This window comes from Euleptes europaea, chromosome 13 (assembly GCF_029931775.1).
Source record: "Euleptes europaea isolate rEulEur1 chromosome 13, rEulEur1.hap1, whole genome shotgun sequence".
Taxonomy (NCBI): domain Eukaryota; kingdom Metazoa; phylum Chordata; class Lepidosauria; order Squamata; family Sphaerodactylidae; genus Euleptes; species Euleptes europaea.
Genome location: NC_079324.1, coordinates 2254001 through 2279998, shown reverse-complemented (window position 1 = coordinate 2279998; position 25998 = coordinate 2254001). Strand labels below are relative to the sequence as shown.

The 25998-nt window shown below is 48.4% G+C and overlaps 1 protein-coding gene and 1 pseudogene across 1 annotated transcript in view; both read left to right on the top strand.

Annotated features, from left to right (window-relative positions):
- The window catches only part of EFNB1 (ephrin B1), a 118632-nt gene that overhangs the window by 61726 nt on the left and 30908 nt on the right, over positions 1–25998 (top strand). The window contains exon 2 of the mRNA XM_056859714.1: positions 23978–24255. Within this exon, the coding sequence (XP_056715692.1) occupies positions 23978–24255 (278 nt within the window). The remainder of the gene's footprint in view (positions 1–23977; positions 24256–25998) is intronic.
- LOC130486193 (histone H3.3A-like) lies at positions 1871–2285 on the top strand (annotated as a pseudogene).

Below are 25998 nucleotides of genomic sequence, written 5' to 3'. Positions count from 1 at the left end.
TATGTCAAAGCTACAAACCTTCAGGCCAACATGGGGGAACTGGAATGCTGAGGATTAAAGGAAGGCATGATTGTATTGGCCACATCTGAGATCTGTTGGAACGTGGAGAATCATTGGGAAATGGCTGTCCCTGGATGTGAGTCTGACAGGAAGTATAAGAGATAATGTGTTAGGGGTGGTGTGGGAGAGAAGAGAGTCTTAACAGATTATAACACATAGTAGCAGCAGACGCTTCCACAGAATCAATGCGGGTAGGAATACTGAAAAGTAATATACCGCTGAAGTGGGTTGTCTCCTCCCCCTTCCTTCTGAAAGCTCTGAAGGTGATGTGAGGTTGGAGGAAGAAATCAGAGTGTCTCCTGAAGGAGAGAGTGCAGAAGGTAAAAATGCCCCAGTTCAACATATGTTACCAGTAATTTGCCTTGAAAGTCTTAACATGCATTTAAACTTCAAAAGTTTAATTTCAAAAGAGACATCTTCTCAAAGATTAGAGGATTAGTTCAAAGGAAATTAACAGGAAGAGTTCAGATGGTCAGATCTTTTCAAGATTATTGGAGATTAAAACCAAAATTATAGAAGCTCACCGAGAGGATACAACGCTGACTAGGAAAGGAGGAAACTGCCAATAAAAGGCTGGTGTGGTTAATGAATGGAGTCATGGAAGCCATTGAAGACAAGGAGGCCTCCTTGAGAAAGGAAGAGTGTGGCCTCAAGTTAGGAAAAACTTAGTGGCCACAAACTCTGTTGAAGGAAAGATAAAGCAGCAGCAAATCAAGAAAAATGAATTGGAGGAGAATTTGCCAAAAGTATTGAGACAAATTGGAACTTTGTTAATTGCTTCGGAAGCTGAAAACAAACAAGGGAAAAGCTGTTGGACCATAAACACAGAAGCCCAGGAGAACCTCAAAATGTAACCATTGATGCCAGCACAAGCTGTTCTCCATCAGCTCCAACTCATGAAAAACCTTTGCTGGAAGAAATGTTGTTAGTCTTTGTCTGGAATTGCTGGGTTGGAGCACAAAATGACAAAGGTGTGGAAGGAAGATGTGGAGACCTGCCAAGAAGCCGAGCAGAGTCTTTGCCTCTGCTAGAATGATAGATGTGTGAGAGGGGGCCGCCTCTGAACCAGCTTCTTGAGGGAGTCCCTGTGAAGGACTGTGTCAAATGGAAGACTCCAAGGAAGTGGTTGTATGGGCAGTTGACACACTTAAAATTAACAGACCACTGAGTCTAGCCATCCAAGAGTATCTAACTCCAAAAATGGAATGAGTTGTCTTATGACTAAAATATGTAATTTGTTTTTGTCATAGTAGCTGATAGGAGTCAGTGGGGTGGCAGGTAGACCGCCTCTCCTCTCCCCCCCCCCACATTTTACTTTCGCCTCTTTTAGCACCCTAGTGGGGTTTTCAGACTTGTATTAAAAGATTGCATTTAAAACAGAAGAAAAGACAACTGGACCTCATCATATATGGCAGGCCCTTCAAGTCAATCCCGGCCTGTGTCGTGTTGGGATTCAGTCTCCACTCTTAGCTGTTTAACCACAGCACTCATGCAGTGGCTCAAGGCCCTCTTTCACATCACCAGGGGATTTGGATGAAGAATTATTGAGCTGGGTGTTCCATAAGGAATAGGATTATGTAAATAAATTTTGTCTCGACTACCTCTAGAGAAACAAAAAGAATGAAGTTCCTTCTTGGCATCCATCTGCCTTCTGTTGGTGCCTGCTCTCTCAAAATCCAGGAAGTGCCTGCGTGCTCGTCAGTTGTGCTCTCATCGCCCACAGTAGCTGTAATGCCTCCTTGCTCTTCCTCGCCTGCTCGGCAGCCACATTCAGCCTAAGCAGACGGGGGTATAAGAAAGAGAAGTTTGCAGGGACATGGCTCGTACCAAGCAAACTGCTTGTAAACCCACCAGTGGGAAGGCGCCCAGGAAGTAGCTCACAACAAAAGCCGCTCACAGGAGTGCACCCTCTACTGGTGGGGTCAAGAAGCCTCATCGCTGCAGGCCGAGCACAGTGGCTCTTCGTGAAATCCAGCGTTATCAGGAGTCACCTGAGCTCCTGGTCCACAAACTTCCTTTCCAGCACCTGGTGTGTGAAATTGCTCAGGACTTCAAAACATCTGCATTTCCAGAGCACAGCTGTTGGTGCTTTACAGGAGGCAAGCAAGGCCTACCTGGTTGGCCTATTTGAAGACACCAAACTGTGTGCCATCCACGCCAAATGTGTCACAATCATGCCAAAAGATACCCAGCTAGCACGCTGCATGTGTGTACAGCATGCTTAAATTCAACTAAGATGGATTTGCCATTCTCAAAACAAATCAAATTTCTTCTTCTTGTAATTGGTAGCAGTGAAAGTTTTTCCCCATGAGGTTAAAAGGTGCCTCAGTATATGGTCGCAAACAAAAATAGGGGACAGAATCGGGTATTAGAAAACTCTTCTTTCATTTTCATTTGTGTGTATATTTTTAATATAAGTATGGGGGCATATAAAGCACTATTGCCATCAAAATCCATTTCAGTGAACAAATTTTAGCAGTTCAGCTTTATAACATTTATAAAATATGCCCGTCAAACTTTTCTGGACAATGCCAGCACTTGGATTTTTAAAAACAAAATAAGTAAATTTCTTATTGATGGCAACTATATGGTGTCTAAGATGGTTATCATGTGGTAGATTCCATCCATACTTTTCTAACTAAGTTGTACGACATACAAGTACATGTTTTTAATTATGTCTGTCTTTTGTGCTGTTCCTGTAAGTTTGCTATTAAAATATATGAAATTAAAAATAAAAGGTCCCCATGTGCTCAACAGTAGTGGGGACACGTGTGCAGTAGACATTATGTAGAATCAAAGAATCATAGAGTAGGGACCACCAGTGTCATCTAGTCCAACCCCCTGCACAATGCAGGAAACTCACAACTACCTCCCCCAGTAACCACTAGAAGATGGCCAAGATGCCCTCCCTCCCATGAACTGCCCAAGGACATAGAATCAGCATTGCTGACAGATGGCCATCTAGCCTCTTCTTTAAAAGCTCCAGGGAAGGAGCACTTACCACCTCGCGAGGAAGTCTATTCCACTGAGGAACCGCTCTGTTAGAAAATTCTTCCTAATGTTTAGATGGAAACTCTTCTGATTTAATTTTAGCCCGTTGGTTCTGGTCCGACCTTCTGGGGCAACAGAAAACAATTTGGCACCATCCTCCATATGACAGCCCTTCAAGTACTTGAAAATGGTTATCATATCCCCTCTCGGTCTTCTCCTCTTCAGGCTAAACATATCCAGCTCCTTCAACCTTTCCTTATAGGACTTGGTCTCCAGTCCCCTCACCATCTTTGCTAGGCTCCTCTGGACACGTTCCAGCTTGTCTACATCCTTCTTAAATTGTGGTGCCCAAAACTGAACACAATACTCTAGTTGAGGTCTAACCAGAGCAGAGTAAAGCGATACCATCACTTTGCATGATCTGGACATTATAATTCTGTTGATTATCGCATTTGCAACAACATTGCATTTGCCTTTTTAGCTACCGCATCACACTGCTGACTCATTTTAAGTATTTGGTCTACTAAGACCCCAAGATCCTTTTCACACACACTACCGCTAAGACAAGTCTCCCCCATCCTATAATTATGCGTTTGATTTTTCCTACCTAAAGGCAGAACCTTATATTTATCTCTGTTGAAATGCATTGTATTGGTTTTAGCCCAATTCTCCAGCCTGTCAAGATCATCCTGTATCCTGGCCAGGGGGCTTCCACACAGCAGTTCCTGGCCCCAGTCCACTGGCTGCTTTCATTGCACTGCACGTCACCACCAGGGCCTTTTCAGTTTTTCATTTTTGTTTTAAAATTAGCAGTTGAATTCTGCTATATAGCTGTATTCCATATTATTACATTAATATGTGTAACAGGTTCTCTGAATGTTCAGGTTTCCTTTAAAAAATAAAATAAAATCAGGAGGTAGAGCCTTACTATTTTAAAAAATGAAACCGGGCAATTCAGAAAGCCCATTTCACAAGCATGGCTAAATAACAACATTGAATTGCAGATTTTTTTAAAGCCCCCTGGTGGCAGGGGGAAGAAATGGCAGGGGGGGAATGACCACAACTGTGATGGGCGGTTGTGGGGGCGGGACCAGCAAAATTGGAAGGATGCTGTGCGGAAGCAGGGGAAAAAACACACTTCCCAACAGCAAATAGCCTGTGTGAAAATGGCTGAAATGTGAGGAACTGTGTAAAAACTGTGCATGTGCAAGATGATGATCATAGCATAGGTAGCACATTAGTCTCAACAAGACTTGTCCAGTTCCTCCTAATTCCAGGTCATGGTTCAGTATTTTAAGATTTTGCTCCCAGTTCCCCTGTAGCAACGTCTCTATCCCAATGCTGAGGAGTGCATGGCATCTTGCAGTGAAGCACTGTTTGAGTGAGTTGCACATATGTGCATGATGTTGTTGAGAACGTTGGAAAGGCCCAGTGTACCCGCTCTGCTATGGGCTCCCCCGTGGATTTGGCTGCACTTGCTGTCAACTGGTCTCCTTAACATGGGATGTTTTCTGAGTGTTTGTGATGCCCGTGCTCCCATGCCAAGTAAAATAGGGGCTTATACATCTGTATTTAGTTGCAGCACATTATACGCTGTTGAGTTTCTCTTCATGTGCTTTCATCCTTCACTAAGTCCACACCTTACTTTATTTTCTCCTCCCAAATTTAATTTAGTGGAGCCAGGATCATGCCAGTACAGTCTATTAATGTGTATGCTCAGGAACCAGAGGATTAGCAAGCCAGATGTGGCATTTATGTCATAAGATCAAATTGCATTTAAGCCTTTTGGGAATCTCTAAACCCTTGTGTGGGTTGAGAGCGGATTACGCCTGAGTTGCTCAGGCCCTCTTGAAAGAAATTCTTATCCCTTCTGGGAAGTGTATTAGAAGCCTCTAGCTACCAGGCCCCAATCCCCCAGTTCATCTGCGTGGCTTCTATGCAGGCACACATTGGGACTGCGCAGGTGCAGGCCAGCCACGGATAAGATTTGTCAGCTTCTAGCAAAATCTAAGAGAGTGCTCCCCCTCCCCTTGGGGCATGCAATCTTCCCGCCCCTCCGTCACATGACCCAAGGGGGAGGGAGCACTCTTCCCTCCAGTTCTCTTTCTGCTGCCACGAAGGGAGAACGTGTTAGTTTTGTCTCTAGCCATGGAGTCCAAGAAAGCTCCACTTTTCAAGAAATGTACCTCCTGTGGTACCAAGATGGCGAAGAATGCTTCCTTTGTTTGGGGGAAGGCCATATTCCTGCAACTTGTAAAAGTTGCTCCAGACTCACCAACAAGGCCTTGAGAGTTCGGTCGACTCGCCTGCCTTCTCGTCTTTATAACGAGTCTCTTCGCCTACGAGGTTAATCTGCTGAGCCTGGTCCTTCGACCTGTAAGCCACAATCCGAACCGGGTCCCCCAACAAAAAAATCCAAGTGGGGTGGCCCTTCTAAGAAGCCCTCGTCGGTCGTTGTTCGTCCGGCAAAGTTTATTGCTCCAGGTTCGCAAGATGGCCGTGGCTCTTCGCGCCATGAGTCCCGCTCCAGATCACCTCGGCACCGATCACCTTCGCCGAAGTCTCTTTGACGCCGATCATCCTCGGCTTCTCCTCAACGCCGATCTCAAACCAAAGCGTCTCAACCATTGGCGTCGCTCGCCTCCGAAGTAGCTGTGCAGCAGCCCATTACCATTGAGGATTCGCCTCCTCATTCCCTGGCTACCCCCTTGGTTCCGTGTCCGAGCAGGGCCCAGGAAGACTCGGCTGAGTTCAAACAGCACCTCCTTCACCTCTATAAAGATGTGCCTTCGGTGCTTACAAAGTCCCCACAGCCTGATGATTAAAGGGCCTCGGGCAGAACCTACAGAGCTCCAGGTCGGTGCCGATCAACCACCCCCTCCTGTGAGCGCTCAACAAGACTCCCAGCAGTCTGTCGAAAAGAACCAAGTGGAGTCTCCGAAAGGTTCATCCCATCTCGAACCCGGCCAATGGCCTCGGCGCCGATCGACTTCTCGACGCCACTCTCGAACTCCGGCTTCATCCAGATCCAGTTGGCGTCGGTCGAACTCGCGCCGTCTCTGCCCTGCCCGTTGGAGCCGATCCTCTTCTCGACGTCGATCCGATCGTCGGAGTCAATCTGCTTCCCGCAGACGCCGGTCATCTTCTCGTCAAAGCCGATCTACTCGTCGGAGCCGTTCTTCTCGTCGGAGCCGATCCATCGTCAGAGCCATTCGTCTCGTCGGAGCCGATCCATTTGTCGGCTCCGATCTACCTCTCACCGCTCCCTATCTCATCGGTCTTCATCCAGACAGTCTTCTTCCGGTCATAGCCGTTCATCCTGCTCACGTATTCCAGCCGTTCAGCAACACCATTCATCATCTAAACAGTCAGTCACCGGACATAGCCATTCACTTCGTTCACATGTTCAACCTCGCCGTTCTTCATCCAAACAGCCAAACACCGGACATAGCCGTTCACTTCGTTCACGCAGTCCGACCATTCAGAGGCGCCGTTTACTCCTCTAGGAGCCGGTCTCCCTCTCGTTGGCGCCGAGATGTTTCTCGATGCCGATATCCTACTCCTTCCGTCTACTTGGGCTCTTTGGTCGACCGTCGTCGTCACCGGCGCTCCCGTTCACATTCGCCTTCTGGAGGCTCTTGTCGGCGTCGACACACGCTGTCTCGCCATCCTGATGATCATTCCAAGGATTCCATCAATCCAAGGCAAGCGTCACTTCGCAAGCCTCCTCTATCCTGGTCTCCTTCTATGTCAAGGGACACTGATCCATCTGAGTATGACGCCTCCTTCTCCCCTGATGAGGATGAGGAATCCCACGCTTCAGTTCCCTCACCCAAGGACACTGTTGGGGACTCGAAACCAGTTTCTCCTACGGGGGACGTTCGCTTATACGCGGAACAACTAATCCGCATGGCGAAAGCTCTTAAAATTTATTTTAAACTGGAGGATTCCGGTCCTATCGATGATATAATGGATATTCTCCATAACCCTGATGTAGGCCCTGTGGCCCTCCCTATGATAAAAAGCATTCTCGAAGTGGTCCGTACCAACTGGCCTAAGCCTGCCTCAGTCCCCTCTTCCACCAAAAGAGTAGAGAATCTATATAAGATTTGCAGAGAAGGTGGAGAATTCCTCTACCAGCATCCCCCTCCTAATTCCGTTATAGTGGAGGCTGCCTGGTAAATATAGGTCAGGAGCACATTCCTCTCCACAGGGTAGAGAGGGTCGCAAGCTAGATCTCCTTGCTAGAAAAATTTATACCTCTGGTGCGGTAGGCCTCCGTATTTCCAACTTCCTTGCGGTCATGGCCAGATATCAGTACTCCCTTTGGGATCGTGTATCCCCTCAAATTTCCATCCTTCCTGACGACCAACGCCCTTCGGCGATAGCCATTCAGTCCGAGGGTATGTCTTTAGCAAGGCAGCAGCTCACGGCAGCATGCCATGTGGCGGACTCGTCTAGTAAAGCCATTGCTTCCGCCATAGTCATCCGCAGACACCCCTGGTTGCGTCAATCTGCGCTCCCCTATGATACTAGGGCACGTATCGAAGACCTTCCGTTTGAAGGGACGTCCCTATTTAGCGACCAAACAGATACCTTCCTGGATCGCTTGAAAAAGAATAAGACAAATGCAAAGTCTCTAGGGATTGCCCCTTAGGCACCTGATTTAAAGCGGCATTATTTTGGCCAACCAACCAACCAACCAACCTTCCTGCCCATACCGTTTTTAAGGGTCTTTCACACAACCTTCATTCCGCCCTTCCTTTCCTCGCCCTCAGAACGAAAGGAAGTTCCAAAGCAAACCTAGGGTCCGCAAAGACCCCAGAGGGTCTCCGGGCTGTTTCAACAAACCGAAACAGGCATGACTAGACGTGTCCGTTGTTTTTCGTGATCGCCTGTCTGATTTCTTCCATGCGTGGTTTGCAATTACCAGTGATGTTTGGTTTCTAAAAATAATAAATGTTGGTTACTTCATAGAGTTTCTTAAGTTACCTCCACATAGACCCTTGGCCCGCTCTCTGTCACCGGCCCCTGACCTACTTGTACAAGAGGTTGACAATCTCCTCTCTAAGGGGGCTATTTCAGAGGTTCCATCTGCCGACCAGAACCGCGGGTTTTACTCCCGCTTTTTTCTTGTGGATAAAAAGGGGGGAAGCGCCCCATCCTGGATCTCCAGGACCTTAATGACTTTATTAAGACCAGAAAATTTCGAATGCTCTCGCTCTCCCCTCCTGGACAGGCACATGTGGTTCACGGTGCTAGATCTCCGCGATGCTTACTTCCACATCGCGATTCACACAGAGTGTCACCAATACCTGAGGTTTGAATGTAACAGAAAATGTTACCAGTACAATGTGTTACCCTCCGGATTATCTACGGCCCCCAGGACCTTCACAAAGTGCCTTGCGGTCGTGGTAGCTCACCTTGCCCTAAAGGGTTGTGTAATATTTCCTTACCTCAACGATTGGTTAATCGTGGGTCCTTCTCAATCACAGTTAGCCACGCAAGTAGATTTAGTCCTTGCAGTCCTTCATAATCTGGGTCTTTTAGTTACTTTTTCCAAGTCCAAACTTGCCCCTGCACAGGTACAGACCTTCATTGGAGCGCGCCTGGATGCCGAACAAGCCAGGGCCTTCCTCCCTGTTTAAAGAGGTCGTGCCATCCAAAGGTTGGTGGCCAAGTTCACTAAAACGCTTTCAGACAGCCTACCACATTCAGCAGTTGTTAGGCCTCATGGCCTCCACCACAGCTGTGGTGGAGTTTGCACGACTTCGTATGCCCCCGCTCCAAAATTGGTTCCTCTGGGCGTTCAGGCTCAATGTCGACTCCCAGTACAAACGCCTATCCATCCCCAGATATGTCATTGCTTCCCTGCAGTGGTGGGCATATGACATCAACATCCTCTCAGGCGTCCCCTTTCATTGTCCTTCCCCTGAGAGGTACCTGTTCACAAATGCTTCCCTTTCTGGATGGGGTGCTCATTGTGGTAACCTTACGTCACGGGGTACATGGTCACATTTAGAATCCCGGTTGCACATAAATTTATTAGAGCTTCGTGCCATTTATCTCGCTCTGTCTTCATTTGCAGGGCATCTGGACGGACATCACATTCAGATCGCTACGGACATCTCCACCGCCCAGTATTATATAAACAAGCAGGGCGGCACAGGGTCCGTTTCGCTCTCCAAAGAGGCCAGCGACATTTGGGAATGGGCCATAGCTCATCATGCTACTCTCATAGCAATTCACATCACAGGCAAGAGCAACACGTTAGCGGACGCTCTGAGTCGCCTTCCCAATCAAACGCACAAGCTCACCTTAAGCGACGACTGTCTCCACCAAATATTCCGACAGTGGGGTTACCCGCAAGTGGACCTTTTTGCGACACACCTCAACTCCGTGTGTCGCAGGTTTTATTCGAGGGTGGGAGCCAGCCCGGGCTCATTGGGGGATGCCTTTCAGACGATTTGGAACGGGGCTCTCTTTTATCTCTTCCCCCCATTCCCTCTACTTCACAAGGTCCTAGCCAAACTGAACCACAACAAGACAGATGCCATCATTGTCACTCCCTTTTGGCCCAGGAGGTCGTGGTTCGCAGTGCTCATGTCACTTGCGCAAGGGAACTACATCCTTCTCCCGAAGGATCCCTCCCACTTCCCCCCAGATCTACAACTCGCTGCCTGGAGGGTGCGGCCCCAGGGCAGTGGTCTGACAGGGTAGCTAAGGACTTATTGCACTCTTTAAAGTCCTCCACGAGACGATCTTATGACGCAAAATGGAGACATTTTTCTGATTGGGCTAAAGTCAAAGATGTTTCGCCAATTACTTGCCCACTGTCTGCTGTGTTTGATAATCTGCTAACCCTCAAAGATGGTGGTTTATCTAATTCATCTATTAAAGTTTATTTAGCCACAATTTCGGCTTTTCACCCAGATATCGACTCCTTTTCAGTCTTTTCTCATCCCCTTTCCAAAATGTTTTTGAGAGGTCTCACTAATTTGTATTCTCCCGTCACTCCACCCGTTCCTCAGTGGAGTCTCTCCTTAGTACTTTCTCAACTCATGAAACCTCCCTTTGAGCCACTGGCCACCTGTCAAATGGCTCTGCTATCGTTCAAGGCGGCCTTTTTGGTCGCAGTTACCTCAGCAAGGAGGGTGAGTGACTTATCAGCACTCTCACATTCCCCTCCTTATACTAAGTTCCACTCAGATAGGGTGGTACTGAAGCCAAAGATCTCTTTTTTACCCAAGGTAGTATCAGCCTTCCACCTTACCCAGGACATTGTCCTCCCGGTTTTTTCCCCTCACCCATCCTCAGATGCTGATAGGGCGTTACACTCCCTCGATGTCCGAAGAGCCCTCCTTTTTTACATTAAGAGGTCTCAGAACTTTCGTAAGGACGATAAACTTTTTGTTTGCTTAGGGGGACACTGTAAAGGTCGTCGTGCTTCTCAGACCCTCTCAAGGTGGATCACGTCAACCATCAGATTGGCCTACGATCTTGCTCACCAAGAATGCCCTCCTATGATTAAAGCATACTCTACCAGAGTGTATGTGGCTTCTATCGCCTTTTCTTCAAAGATAGATCTCCAGGACATCTGTAAGGCTGCCACCTGGTCCACGCCCTCCACGTTTATGAAACACTACGCTGTGGATGTGGACTTTGCGAGAGATGCAGCCGTGGGACGTGCTGTACTGCAGTCTTTATTTCGGTGACTGTCCCACACCCACCGTCCTGGTAAGCGAGCTCGCTACTCTCCCAATGTGGGACTGCATAGAAGCCATGCAGATGAAAAACAGAGTTTCACTTACTGTAACTGTTGTTCATCTGGTGGATCTTCTATCCAGGCACACATCCCTCCCTCCTTCCCTGCTGTGGGACCTCTCCGCTATACCAGTGGTTCGTTCCGTGGCGGCAGGTTGGAGGAGGGAAGAGTGCTCCCTCCCCCTTGGGTCATGTGACCGAGGGTCGGGAAGATTTCATGCCCCAAGGGGAGGGGGAGCACTCTTAGATTTTGCTAGAAGCTGACAAATCTTATCCGTGGCTGGCCTGCGCCTGCGCAGTCCCAATGTGTGCCTGCATAGAAGATCCACCAGATGAACAACAGTTACAGGTAAGTGAAACTCTGTTTTTCCCTTTCCTGGAGGGTTCGGCAGTAGAAGTGAATGCCTGCAGAGTTGCCCTGTTATCCTCAGCCCTGTTGGGAAACAAGAAATGTTCTCTGCTAAACGGCCCTGTGCAGTTTGAGTTTCTGAGTTGTGGCTCGGTCACTTGCATGTGTGAAATAGGCGTCATAGAGACAGCATGCTTACATTGCACCACCTCAGCTGTAGTGCTTTTCCATGGGCTAGGTTTGTGTGTTCTGTTGAGTGACCATTTGTTTGTAGTAGGGTAGATAAAAATAAATGATTTTAAAAAAAGTAAAAATCAGATTTTAAAAATTTAAATTGAATTTTTTGAAAAAAATTGAGGAAAAATCTATCTAAAGATCATTGAAATAGTTTTCTATTTAAGATACATTATAGTCCAAAGGTTATTCATCATGAAATAAGGATTAGTTTTTAATTGTGTACCATGAGGCTGTATATTCATGCTATGTTTGCATTTTTTGGTAAATGAATTCCATTGATCCATTCACAATGTCATGCTCTTCCAGAGGTTTCTGTAAGATTATTTTGGGCAGTTTTTCCATCTAGAACATATCACAGATGTTTGGTTTGACAGTTCTCAAAACTGTGAATTTGTGTCTGCAGAGATAACATCCCTCTTCTTCACAGCAAAAATGTTATAAAATAAACATACAGAGTTGAGGAAAAAGGCCTTAATCCCATTGTTCCTTTGCAAATCTATGTACACAGAATCAACCCCTTACCTCTTAAACGATAAGTTTGAAGAAGTTCAATGAATAGAAGATAGTTTGGAGTTCCTCTGGTATGTATTCAACTCTATTGATGGGCAGTGCTGCTCATTCAGTATTTAAACTACAAAGTATGAAGTGCGCAGCGAGCTGTGAAGTTGGTGCATAGAGTGAGGGCACCTCTAGTATTTGAATGTTGTGTGTACATACACGTGTCTGCCTGTGCCCAGGAGGAGGAAGGATGCTAAACACTGGGGAAGCAGATGATCAGGGAGGGGACTACTTTAAATGGAAAGGCCGCATGTGATGCTTTGGTGGTGTGAACCGCAGGTAAGCGTGAGAGAGCTGGAGGCTGCATGTGGATTCCAAACAGGAAGCCCTAAAGTTTCTCTTTGAGCGGGGCTGAGGGGCTTGGCATGCTGCCCCCCGGGGCAGGGGGAGGCAGGACTTGTGTGCCTGGAGGGGCTCCGTTTGGGAATGGGCTGGTAGTGAAACTCAACCCCTTGGCCCTGGAATCTCCCCTTGCACATTCTTTGGCTCTGGAGACAGGGCAGGGTGGGGGAGATGGGCCTTTCCGTCCCGCTCCCCTCACAAGAGTTGCTTGCTTGACTTGAGCCTTCATGGCATAGGGGCTGCCTCCCTCCTGCGCCCACCCCCACCCCACCGAGAGGAGGGGATGCTCTTTCTTTCCCCTTTTCTCTGCTTGGGCATCTCTGCATTCCCCAAGGCCTGCTGTCAACAGTGTTGTCCTTGTTTACCTAACTCAGAGGAATCAGTTTACAAGCCTCACAAGTACCCTTTTCACCTTTCCCATCAGAGAACACCTCTTGAAACAATAACGGAATTGGATGCTGCCACCTGATCGCTCCCAAGGCACCTGCCGAGTAAGGAATGTGAGGAGAAGCAGGCCTCAATGTGCCCCGCCCCAGAGAAAGCAATCCTTTGTGCTCCGGCCATTGAGGGGCGGCCTCCTTGGCTGGCCCGCTGTGGCTTTATGAGCTGGTGCACGGCACAAAAGAGCCGGCGGAGGAGGCGGGAGCTCTCGGCAGCAACCCTGACCAGACGGAGTCGCATGACGAGGACCACTTGTTCTTGAGCTAATAGGCCCCAAGAAGTGTCTTATCCTCTGTATTTGTCTGCTGCCTCTTGATGCGCTGGCAAAGAATCTTTGGGAGTTTATTTTCATCCTCTCTCCTCCTGCCTCTCCTTGGAGGGATGCTCAGCTGCCGCACTAGAAACTCGTGTGTGTGTGTGTGTGTGTGTGTGTGTGTGTGTGTGTGTGTGTAAACTGAAAACCAAGCATCGACAACAAGAAATGCAGGGAGCTGAATGTTGGGCACATGGCTGGGGCTTGGGAATTAAAGTGGCAAATGTGACCTCACCTGCATTTGGACCATTCCCAGTGGAGCATTTTCTACTTCTGCATTGTATGTTGCCTTCTCCAGGGTTAGAGAAGGCAGAGTACTGGGAGAGAAACCAGAGTACTTTTGTTTTCAGCAGTGGGAGTAACACTTCCCCCCCCAAGGCTCTGCGTGTCATATGCTGCTCTGCTTTCTCCCCAGAGGCCCCCAACCAAGCTTAAAGTGAGTGCTCCCTTGCCACTGAGCCTTCACCTCTTGTGGTTTGGGAGGGCAAAGTAAATGTCCCTTGAATCCGTCCAGCAGAGCGCAATGCCTGTCCCTCTGTGGTGCCCGCCACAGTTGTGAACGGTCACAGAACTGTTAAGATGTGGAATGACCCTGCAGGTGCCTTTTGGCCATTCACAAGTCCTGGGGGAGTGCCAGGTGTGACTCACCTGCCCAATGTTCCTGTGTCTATCCAATGGAATATCTGGGTTTGTGGGGGGACAAGTGTGTGTTTTTTGGCGGGCGGGGGGGGGGATTGCAACAAGAACTATTCTGAGTAGGAAGAAGATGGACCCTCACCAGCCTGGGAAGAAACATGCCTGATGGTGGTAAACCTGCGGGCTCAGACAGGGGGCCTTGTGTGTACAGAGAGTTGGACGGCCACATGACCGGGTCTCTGTTTCGGGGCCGTCTTTGCAAAAAGCTCACAAAGCAAATAGCACTTAGGTTCCTTGTTTTAGGTTCCGTCCTCCCCTTGGAGCTAAGGGGGAGGATCAGTCCTGCAGATAATTATTGTTTTTAAAAGCCCTTAATATCTTGCATGTCAGTTCCCCTTTGTCCTGGATCATCATCATGAAGATCTCTGTCCATTGTAATCCCAGCTGGGAAGGGCTCTTGAAATCCTGGAAGAGGCAGAGGAAACACAGTAAAGTTTTTTCAAGACACACGAGCAGGGCCCAATCTTGGCTACTTTGACCCTGGTCTGAATCCTTCCAGTAGTGTTTGAAGCCGTCTGAGCTGAGTTGTTTCAGCCTTAATTTCCCTTCTTTAAAATGGGAGCAACAGTAGCCCACTTCAAAGGGGAATGTCGGAATAAATGTGAGAAGGCCTGGGAGGGCTCTGCAAGCAATACAGGACAACATAAATTTGCGGACTGTTTTTCAGCCCCTTCTTCCTGCCAGTAGAATTGTGCTTAAATGGCAGAGAACACAACGCCACAGCTGCCTGCTGTTCTCAAGCCGGTAGCAGTGAGCTGTCTCCAATTTTTTTGGGACCTGGATTTGGAGGCAGGCTTTGCCAACAGGTGTTCTTTCTTTTGACTCAGAAATGAGAGGCCTGCTGAGCTGCCGAGTTCCCTTCCCCAGTGGTTTCCATGGCTGTTCCAGGAATTCAGCAGCCCAGCAGGTGCATGGTGTGAATAGCAGCAAGAGGGGTTGGAATGCATGGCTCCTTCTGTTGCGGCGGAGTGGGGCAAGCAGATTCTGAGCCATTGCTGGTCACTAGACATGTTTGCTTTGGCAAAGCAAACCAGAATCAAGCTGGCAGATGATCTGGGGAAAATTTTGAGCCTGCATCTTGAGGGATATGCTCCAGGTCGCTGCTGGTGCCTTGCGTCTGTTTCTGAAGTTTGGTGTTAACGTTTCATGGGAAAGTAGCACAGCAATAACTGCTTCAGCATTGTTTGGCACATCCCCTCCTGAGCAGCCATGGGGCTTGCGTGTTGTGCATGCGGTGTAATGCTGACATTGAGCCCACTGCACAAAGACTTGCGCCTAAAGAGCCCTTACTCTGGAGAAGAGTCTTTCTTCTGGAATGGATAGTCAGTCCGTTACACTCTGAGATCCAGTTGGGCCTTTACTGAGAAACTTTCTCTCTTTTTAAAAAACGAATAGTGATGTTAATAGAACAATCCTGTTCTGTAAAAGTACACTCAGCAACACTGTTGAAGACTGCCGTGGCCTGTGTTCTGCTGCCAGAAGTTAGATTTCCTGCATTGTGCAGGGGGTTGGACTAGATGACCCTGGTGGTCCCTTCCAACTCTGAATCTGTGATTTCCTTGGGACAGTGGGCTTTGAGCGTAGAGGACTGCTATTAGAGACTTCTTCAAGAAGCTGGAAATGCTGGCTTTACCTCTCACTCTAGGTCCAAATTTCCAGAATTTCAGGGGATGGTGTGTAATTTGGGGAAAGAGCAAATCATTCTCCCTCCAGGAAGCAGCTGTGACTTTGCCTTCAGCAGAACTTGTGGTGGAGAAGGGTCTTGTCTGAAGGAATGCCTGGCTGGCAGTCCCCATTAATTGTTACGTGGTCTGCAAAGCAGTTTAGTTGCCTGTGAAAATTCATCCTGCCCCACAGCCTTACCAAACTGAAGGCCATGTAAAGAAAGCCAGGTTTTCAAAGGTTGGGACACAATGTTACTGTCCCCACCACCGCTGGGAAAACGGATTGGTTTTTAAGCAGGGCTGGTAGCATTCCAAAGGGAAGAGAAAACGCCTCCTTCTCTTGCCTTGCTGCTGTCGTAGGGAAGTGTGAGAGGCTTGGCCAAATACTCCCTCCCCCCCCCCCACACACACACTCTTCTGCTTTCCCTTTGGAGACTTCAGCTGCATGCTTCAGTTGTATCCTCACATGTCTTTATGCACCACAGTCTCCGTACGTGTACACCCATAAGACCTCTGCGTACATTCAGCCCTGCACTCAAAAGCATCAACCCCAGCTCTCCAAGATCTAGAATATGTGTGTGTGTCTGGGGGGAGGACTAGTAGGACAAAAAAGTACCCAGTTGAAGTGGTGATCAGCAGGCCATGCAAAGAGCATGGTTTTGTGAGCCAAAGTAAATGTGACAACATTTTAAAGACATTTTAAAATGCTGCAAGAATCTGATCCGGATCGGGCCCGCACCATGGCGCTGTTGTCCACTCCCCTGTGCCTTTTCAAGTGTTGAGCAAGCTGCAAGGGGGGGCACTGCTGTTTTGGCACTTGGGGGAAAGGCTCAGGGGGCATGAGAGTGCTGAACTATGGGCCTCACAGCAGCATCCTAAAATGGCTACAGCCTGCTTGTGGTGGCCACGTGGCCGCTGTCGTATTTCGTTTAGCCCTGTGTGGGCACCTGGAGGCTTCAGGGTTGCTGGGCATTGCAAGACAGGTGCCCCCCCCTTTGACGAGCAGGCATGTGACCCTGCGTTTCCCTGCTCCTACATGCAGTTAGGGATAAAGCAAAGCAAGCCCGTCCCTGTTTCAGTGGCACTCGAATGTGCTCTTCTGTATATCTAGAAAAAAATTCCCAGGGGAAAATGACAACCCTTCATCTAAAACAGAATTTAGAGATGAATTTAGAGGTAAAATTAATGGCTTGGGAAATGCTGTGATTGTGTCCGGGGGCGGGGTCTGGAGCTGTGTGCCAAGTGGTGAGCAATGCCGATTAAATCACCCACATACCTAGAGGAGTGCCGTGTTCTTTTTTTCTCCTTCACCTTTGTTTGGCGCATGCAGTTGGCGGCTTCCTGTGTGAAATCCGAGTGTATTGGGGGGGGGGGTTCGAACTATCCAGGTGGGTGAGGCTGGCTATGATCTTGCTAGGGTTGCCAGCCTAGCAGAAGATTGCAGGAGAGGTTACCTTTTTGGTGGGCTGCCAAAGGCAGTTCTCAAGCTGGAGAGGAGCTCTAGCATTCACCCCGAACACTATGGTTTAACCATAGCATCAGCACCCCCCATTTCCCCCAATTCCCCGCCTGGCAGCCCAGCAGGTGGCAGCAGGTAGAGTGGGAATGCTGACATGCTGTTACCCACCCTGAACCCCTCTATAGTGGGGCGGATATAAATCTAAATAAATAAATAAATAGGCCTCTCTTATGCCAAAAAAGAATATCCATGTTATGCTTGGTAGTATTGGGCGGGGGGAGGTGCAGCTTCTTGCAGCTGCGTCAAAATATCAGGCTGGCAGAGAAAGAGGCCATCTGCCGGCCACCGCAGGGCTCACTAGACGTTGAGCCTGCAAGTTTGGGCATTTAGTTAGTGCAGCTTGGGCTGCAGATACGTTTCAAAATGCATCATAACTCTGCAGAATCCTTGACCACATTGTGCCTGGAATGCCTGACCTATGCGCACCTCAACGCCGTCACTGTTAGTTCAGTTTTCTTGGCCAGCATACAAAGGAGTTCTTTTGACTCATTGACAGGTGTTTTGCTGGGATACACAGACCCACCCCTAAAATTATGGAACAAAAGATATTGTAGTCTCTCAGTATGTCTAAAATATTATCTTAATGGAAGGTTTTTTGCATAAGGCATCTTCACTGATTTTAATAAATGCTCAGCTTACAGAAAATTAAAGAGCATAATTAACTTTAATTTGAGTTGTGAATGGATGACCGTTCAGAGAGAGCACAGGTTGTTGGTGGCCATTTTGACATATGCACGCCACCCCCCCCCCCCCCGCTCCCACGCAGCCTTTGTGGGCTGGGCTGTATACAAATCAGGCATGTAAAAATAGTAAACATTTAAATTAAAGAATGATTCACTTACCATTTACTGTACTTACTCAGATGCAAAGTTAGTCTACCCCCCCCCCCCAGATATGCCATCAAAGAAAAGGGAGAGGAATCTTATATTTGCCTACAAGTTACAGTTATATACAGTAATAATTTTTCTGTGTGTGCATAACATTATTGGGGGGTGTTACATTAAGGGTCATCTTCCTTTTGAGGAAAACCAGTATATATTGCTATAAATGTTTCAGCATTTGTCAAGGCTTGGAAAAGTGGCCAAGCGTTAGTTGTGCATTCCAGAGGTATCATGTCCCTGTGGAATTTGTGTTTTCCCCTGCTGGCCTTATTGGTTATTGCTTGTACACAAGCCTTAAGATCAGAGCATGCTGACATGTTAACTTTTCTTACTGAAAGCAAAGAACAGGGCTGATAATACATATGTGGGTTAGTTAATGTTTAAATGATAAATAGCTGTTAGCTTAAGCAGTTGATTTAATAGACAAAATTTACATCTTAAGAAAGAACATACCCCACTAATTTCCCACCAATTTGTTCCCATGTGTTCCTCCACTAATAGCTTCCTTAGACATGAGCTGGTGGGAAAACGGGAAGCAGTGTCATAATACTGTTGTGGACTTTGCAGAAGAGTAAATCAATTCTACAGGGATTGTTCCATGTTGTGACACATCTCTTGAATGCACTTGGAACAACATTTAGTCCATGGTAATTTTACAGACTTTGGATCACCCGTGAGCAGGTGTCATTCCCAAGTAGCAAACAGTAGCAAGAAAACTGCAGATTGGATCATCTGTATTTACTGCCAAACTTCTTGCTGTCTCGTTAGTTTCGGACTATGTCATGTTCCTGGGTGTGGACAGTTCAGTGGTATATAGTGATTCCCACAGTCCAGGATTGGCCTTAGATAAATTTGGCTTCGCCTTGTACCTGCTGCTTCCTGTCCTTTGCTCCCAGTTGGAGACCTTTCATTCTTTCTCTGGTACCAGTGTATTCTTACATATGAGTTCTGCACCAGTGCAGAATACACGGTATTCCAGAAAATTCTAGAGCTCTAACCAAAGACTGGATGGTCAAGTCTCCTACCCCAAAGAAAGTACTACCGTATATACTCGGGTATAAGCCTACCTGAGTATAAGCCGGCCCCCCCAAATTTGAGGCCAGAAAGGGAATTTCTTATTGACCCACGTATAAGCCGAGGGTCAATAAGAAATTCCCTTTACCGGTAATGCTGCGCTCTAAAATGGCGGCCGCCATTTTAGAGCGCAGGGATGATCTCGCCCCTGCCCCAGGTCGCCCTCCCGCTGGCCTCCCGACCCACCCCGACCCCAGTGCCATCCAAGGGGGGGAGGGAGAAGAGCCCCTGAACCCCCTACTCACCGGGAGAGGCGACGAATCGGCGGCGGCGGCACCTTCCCGGCCCTGCAGGAGGCCCCTGCAGGCCGCTGCCGGCCACAGGAAGCGGCGCGGGCCCGGCGGCGGTGACGATGGTAAGTTCCCTCCTCCCCCCTCTACCGTATTGACCCGCGTATAAGCCGAGTTCGGCTTTTTCAGCCCTTTTTTTGGGCTGAAAAACTTGGCTTATACCCGAGTGTATACGGTATCTCTTTGTGCATTTTCCAAGGGAAGGAGTGGGTTCCTTCCTGCTCGCTTATCTTCTGTTGACTAAACTACTTCGCAGTGGTTCTTCAGAAAATGTCTCCCCTCATGAGGTGATTCTTCAGCTTTTGACACAGAATTTTTACAACAGTAGACCCCTGAATCTTGGAGGGGGAATCCCCCCCCCCAGTCACCAAGCAAACAGACATGCTGACCAGTTTGCCTGGCTGCAGCGCAGCTGTCTCCACCTGTCTAGCTCTTGCTTGGGTGGGGGCTCCCCCCCCTTTGCTTGGGTAGAGTTGCAAAGGCTCTGCCTGCAACCCCTAGGAACCTTTCAGTCAGAGCCTGGGGAGGGTCGCATCTGACCCAGAAGCGATGTCACTTCTGGATGACACTCTAGGAATTCCCCTAAATTTCTATGGTAAACGCCATACAGATTGCAGGGGATTCCTAAAGAGTAGCTCAAAAGTTGTTTCATTTCTGGGTCAGATGCCCCCACCACTACCACCACAAACTCCAGCAACACAGGAAAGCAAGTGTGGTGGTGGGGGATATCCTGTTGGAAGTGGGGAAATTATAATCCTATTTAGGAGCAGCCAGGATCTTACAACATTAGTTTCCTGAGCTTGTGATTACTTGTAACCTCAGGAATGCTGCTAATCTTTCAGGTGAGAGTGCCTGTCTGATGAATTGGAATAGATGCAGCTGTTGACTGTACAAAACAGGTCATTTCATTTTGTATGGTGGTCAGTGAGTTTCTTGTATAGAGGGGTGCTTGTGTCAATAACTGATGGTTTCTGCTCCTTACATTGGACTCCAGGTATAGATTGGGCATTCTACTTTTCACCAGCCAGCTGATTCTCCAGTGGGAGATACTCTTGGGCCTGGTACTTGGAGTTACCTAGACTGATCCTTCTGGGAGACCTCAACATTCATGGTGAGGGTACTCCAGATTCTCTTGCTTCTTTGGCTGCCATAAGTCTCTTTCACGTTGTGTCAGACCCCTCCCGTAAATACTGTAGGCATAATTCTTTGCACTGAACCTTTGTGGGAGAGTCTGGGTGGGGCACTGGAGGGGCAGCCCGTGTCTTGATCTGACTGTGGCCTCCTCGAGGTGTGGATGAATGTAGCACCCACACTCCACGGGGTGGGGAGGCAGTTAAAATGGTTTGCCCACAGAGACTTATGGATCCTACTTGATCCTTTAATATTCTTTGGGATTCTAGGATCCCAAATGACAGCTCTCCTGAGGCTATGGTGGGATCTCACCATGGTGTGTGCCGTGGTGAAAGCCAGTGTGATATAGTGCATAGACTGTTGGACTACGAGCTGGAAGACACAGGTTCAAATCCCCCCTCTGCCGCAGAAGCTTGCTGGGTGACCTTGGGCCAGTCACACACTCGCAGACTAACCTGCCTCATGATTTTTGTAAGGGTAAAATGGAGGAGAGGAAATGACGTAAGCTGCTTTGGGGGCCCAATTGGAGAGAAAGTGAATAAATAATGCATTAAATAAATGATAAATGAAGTAAATAAGTCTTGGAACATGAAGCTCCTACAAGCTATTGACAGGATGGCTCCAGCTTTGTGGTGGAGGACAACCTCTTGGTTTACTGCAGAGCTTGGTGGCCTGAAGTGGCCTGGGAGGTTTCTAGAGTAGCGTTGGTGGAAAGCTAGGAGTGAGGCCAGCAGAGGAATGCCCTGGAGCTCACCGAAAGATCTGTGAGGCAGCGGTGATGGTGCTACCGTTGCATTCGTTAATTTGTGACCTGTTGACTCCTAAGTTTGAGTGTTTAAATTCTCAGATACAAGGATATTTTCAGGATATTTTTCAGGTGAAATCTCTCAGATTTGTCCTGATTTGGATGGTGGTGGTATAGTTAGCAAAAATGTCTAGTGCATCAGCTGGCCCATTTATGGATCATTTTGACTTAGTTACTGTGTTGGGTGCTTACAGGATCTTGGGGTCCGTGAAGGCTACTACTTGTACTGTGGATCTGTTTGCATCCTGACTACTGAAATCACATAAGTTCCACTTTAATGAGTCATGATGTCCATCATAAATCGGTTACTGGCTCAGGGTGCCTTTTCTCAGCCATCCATTACTTAAGCACTACTGAAGAACAGTGTGGCCCCAGTTATCACCCAGTCTCTAATCTGCCTTTTCTGGGCAAGATGTAGACTCATTACCAGACCAGCTCCAGATCTTCCTGGATGCCGCGTCTACTCCAGACCCTTTTCAGTCTGGCTTCTGGCCAGGCTGGGAGATAGAGATGGTGCCAGTGGCCATAGTGAATGATCATAATTCAAATGTGGACAAAGGGCCCTGCTGCATCACGGCTCTTACTGGATTTGTGTACTTTGTTATTCTTAATGCTGTTCTTACTGGACTCTCACACTCTTGTCATTCTGCAGAAGGTGTAGAACATAAATGTTCAGGAGTGCATATTTGTAAAGGGAATAGGGCTGTAGTGTAAGTTTTGTTTAACTTCATTTATACCCAGCCTTTCTCCCCAATTGGGGACCCAAAGTGACTTACACCATTCTTCTCTCCTCCACGTTATCCTCACAAAAGTTGGCAACATGGAAAAGAAACGATCAAAGAGGGGTTCTTTATCAAAGGAACAGCACTCTGTAGTCTGTTCCAATGTTTATATCTTATCCTGCTTTTACTGCATTTTGTAATTCTGCTTTCTGCATTGCTTAGAAACAGAGCATTTTCCACCCCACCTCTCTGCTCCCTTCTTCCACAGCTGCTATGATACAGTAAGGCTGAAAATACTGCTGTGCTGGAAAACCATTCTGAGACTTCCCTCCCCACTCAGGTGGGCACAACCTCAGTTTCCTGGCAAGGCAGCGCGCAGCGGCTGTCCCTGTTGCCTGAGTTGTGTGTCCTGAGCTGTCCTGGGGGAGGGCAGCAAGGTGGTTGCCCTCTGCTTTGAGGAGGGGGGCGGGGACGGGAGGGCCCGCCTGGGTTCCTGCTGCTGATGTTGTGAAACACCCCTGCTTGCATCAGGGGAGCGGTGGTGGGTGTGCAGCCAGAATAAGCTTGCGTCGCCTCTCTTCCTGAGCCACCTTTCGCCAAGAGCAGATTGTGCTCCTTAGCCTCAGTCGATGTTCGGCTCCTCTGCTTACCGTCTTTGGTGCTTCTGTTCGGGTTGCTCAGAAATGCAGTCTAGTCAACTGCCTCGTAATGGGAGTTAATCAGCTTCACGCTGCCTGCCAGCCTCCCCCTCCCTTCTGTCCTGCCACCAAGTCTGTCTCTCTCTCTCTCTCCCCCCCCCCCGTTGACATGGTGGTGGCATCCTGCCCAGTTACACACAGTATATCACAAAGAGGAGCTCTGCTCTCAAGAGCGGCTGTTCTCTTTTCATGGTGCCGTGCATATTGACAGCATCCTGTATGTGGAATGCTCTCCCCCCGCACCAGCCCATTTTCATTTTCTCTGGGCCCGCTGTGCAATCCTAGCATTTACATGGAAGCCCATCCAATTGTTCCTTAGCCCAAATAAACAGGAGCGGCGTTTGACACCTTGAAGACTGATGAAATTTTGTTTCAGCGTAAGCTTTTGTGATGGTGACCCACTTCATTAGATGCACTGAAGTATACCGACATTTGTGTAGACCTTTTTATAACCAGAGTTACAAATAGGGGTGGGGTGAAGAGGGCCGGTTGTAGCTGAGAGAGACCTTTTGTGAATCCTGTTATCAATTCTTCAGTTGTGTCTTCCTGTCAAGGGGGCTGCATTGGATGTGGTTGTTAAACACAGTGAATGAAGAGAGAGGTCAGCGCCCCCAGGCTCTCAGAGGGTACAGATAAATGAAAGTCCAATAAAAAAGCCGTAAATCCGCTCAGACTGGGTGAGGATGAACTGGCTGAGTATGACGTTCAGATTGGTTCAATGCAAGTACAGGGTGAGAAATGTACCGTGAAATTCACATCCGATGGAAAAAACTGACAGGAACCATACACTGGTTTAGCGGAAACCCATGGAAGGGTGGGGAGTTACTGGTTTAGAGAGAGGGAATGTGGTGAGGCCGGGGATGGTGTCCCTTAAGAGGTCACTTTGGGCAGTTGCTGCATCATGAAGGATCCCACTGGAGGGGGCGGGGTTCTGACCCAGCAGGATGCAGAGGACGGACATGGTTGCAGTTGCCTGTGGGTAACAGAGCACACTGCCCGGGCCACCATGTGGCAGCGGTTTGCTCTCTGGCATTCAGAGTAGTCTTGAAATCGGCCTGTGTCTCAGTTCACCTCCTGGATTTCCTTTGGTTAGGACAATGTGTTATATAGCAAAGATCTGAGCAACCACTGAGAATAGAAAGTTTAAAAGAACAAAAAAAGAACATTCAACTGGAATCTGCAAATCTGTGGATCCAGATGTGCGGTGTGTATATATGAATACCGTCAATCAGTGGCACCCAAGATGCTTGGTGGTGTTCTGAAATGAATTGCTGACGTGATGTGTTTTAGTGCTGCTGTGATGAACCATTGGTCTCCATGTAGAGCTTCTCCTTTTCCTGACTACATGTCAGCAGCGTGTCTGGATCTTGGGTAAAGATGCTGCTAGTGGGGTTAATTAATATTGCCCTAATTTTTTTTTTTGTCCCGCTCTCTTCTTCTAGATTCTTGCCTGGGAGGGGGCTTGTGATCTACCCAGAAATCGGGGACAAGCTGGACATCATCTGTCCCAAGGCAGAGCCTTCTAGACCTTACGAATACTACAAGCTGTATCTGGTAAAGCGGGACCAAGCAGATTCCTGCAGCACCGTCATGGACCCTAATGTGCTGGTGACCTGCAACAAGCCTGAGCTGGATATCCGTTTCACCATCAAGTTCCAGGAGTTCAGCCCCAACTACATGGGCTTGGAATTCAAAAGACACCAAGACTACTTCATCACATGTGAGTGCCTTTCCTCTTCTGCACCTGCTCAACTTTTAGGCTTCTCTTCAGAAACCTGTTGTGGGTCTGTAAACTGCACCCTTTCATCTTGGTCAAGGCCCGTGTGTCACGTATGCATTTCCATCCTAGGGCCTGGCTTTGCTTCGCCAACGGGAAACACGGTCTGCTGCAGTTCAGCATGAGGACCACGTTGGCTTGTTTTTGGTTAGGGAGACATTTCTTTGGTTGCAGAGACTGACAGTCTGCTCTGAAAGCCCTGCTCTGTGCTTCATGCTACAAGCACTTGGTCTTGCCAGCTCAGACTCTGTGGCTAAGAAGCAGCAGAGGGTTTGAAGTGTGCCTGTGTCAGGCTGCAGAAGGACATGTGCAGGATCGTTTTTTGAGTGTCTGGCTGGGGCCAGGAGAGAGCCAAGTGCCTGTCTATCCCCACTCATTGTGGGCCAGTCTCTCTCCCTGGGTAACTGTGGGCCAGTCTCTCTCCCTCACAGGGTTGTTGCGAAGATAACCCTGGGGAGAAGAGAGCCCCATGGATCCCGTCTGAGCTCTTGAGACTCCGTGACTTCAGATAGTGTGTGTGTCTAAAAGGCCCAGGACATAAAGGATACTAAGACGGTAGTCCCTTGTGGCGCTGTCCAGTGGGACCTTCACCCCCCTCCCCCGAATCACTTCAGAGGAAGGGGCCAGGGCTGGAAGGAAGGCTGTTCTGTAGTTCCTAATTGTGCCCTTGAACTACTTTATGAGTCTGATAATAAAACATAAATACGTAAAAAACCACATTTCACATAGCGATTCTTGTGCTGTTCTAGGCGGCTTCTGCACAGTGAAGATTCTCTGTGTGGCTTTCACTGCTGCTAAGAATACAGAGGTGCGCAGGGGGCTGTTGGGGCCTTCTCCATGGGGTGGGGGAGTCTTCTGTGCATTTTAAAAAAGACTTTCCTTCCCCATCCATACATGCTCCACAGCAAATGGCTCTTTGTGTGTGTGGTCATCACAATTGCTGTAGCAACACGCCACCTTTTTTAATTATCTCCTTCACCGCTGTGCTATAACAATTCTATTACATTTTGAAATACGTGAATGGGAACAGATCATTACGACACTAGAGCTGTTACTTTTTTAAAAAGCTTTCTGGTTGTGCACCCAGGGGGGAAATGCTGGGGGAAATTACCCCTGTGGGGAGGAGCTGATGGTAAGACGGGGGAGCTGGGGAAGGGGCAGAGGGGCCGGCCTGTTTGGTCTGCGCTCTCTCCAGAAAGTGATGGAAAGTAGGTCTGGGGACAAGAGTATGTTTGGGATGGGGGAAACCTAGAGGCAGGAGGATTATAGGAAAAATGGTGTGGAAGGTCCCAAATACTAGTTGCTCCAGTTGGGAAGGCGAGGTGGAGAAAGCCCCCCCCCCCCCCCGTGGAAGGTGTGAAAGAGGCCGAGGTTCTTCCCTGAGAGAAACGCACCTGGATCATTTCCCGGACTTTTCTGGTCTTCGCTGCAGCCGCCTGAGCAACGCAGGCACTTCCCGAAGTGGCACGACCAGTGTGATCCCTGCTCTGCTGGGGCCGTCTGAAGCCTGTGTAAAAAAGCCTGTCAGAGCAGGGATTTCTCTTCGGGCAGGAGTCCAGCCTGCTGACTCCAAAAGTGGGAGGGAGTGTGCTGACTGCTCACGTGAGAGACTCTTCTCTTGAAAGCTTCTCAACACACATTGGAGCAAAAAGAACTTGGGGCTTAATGTCCTCTGAGAAGGATTGA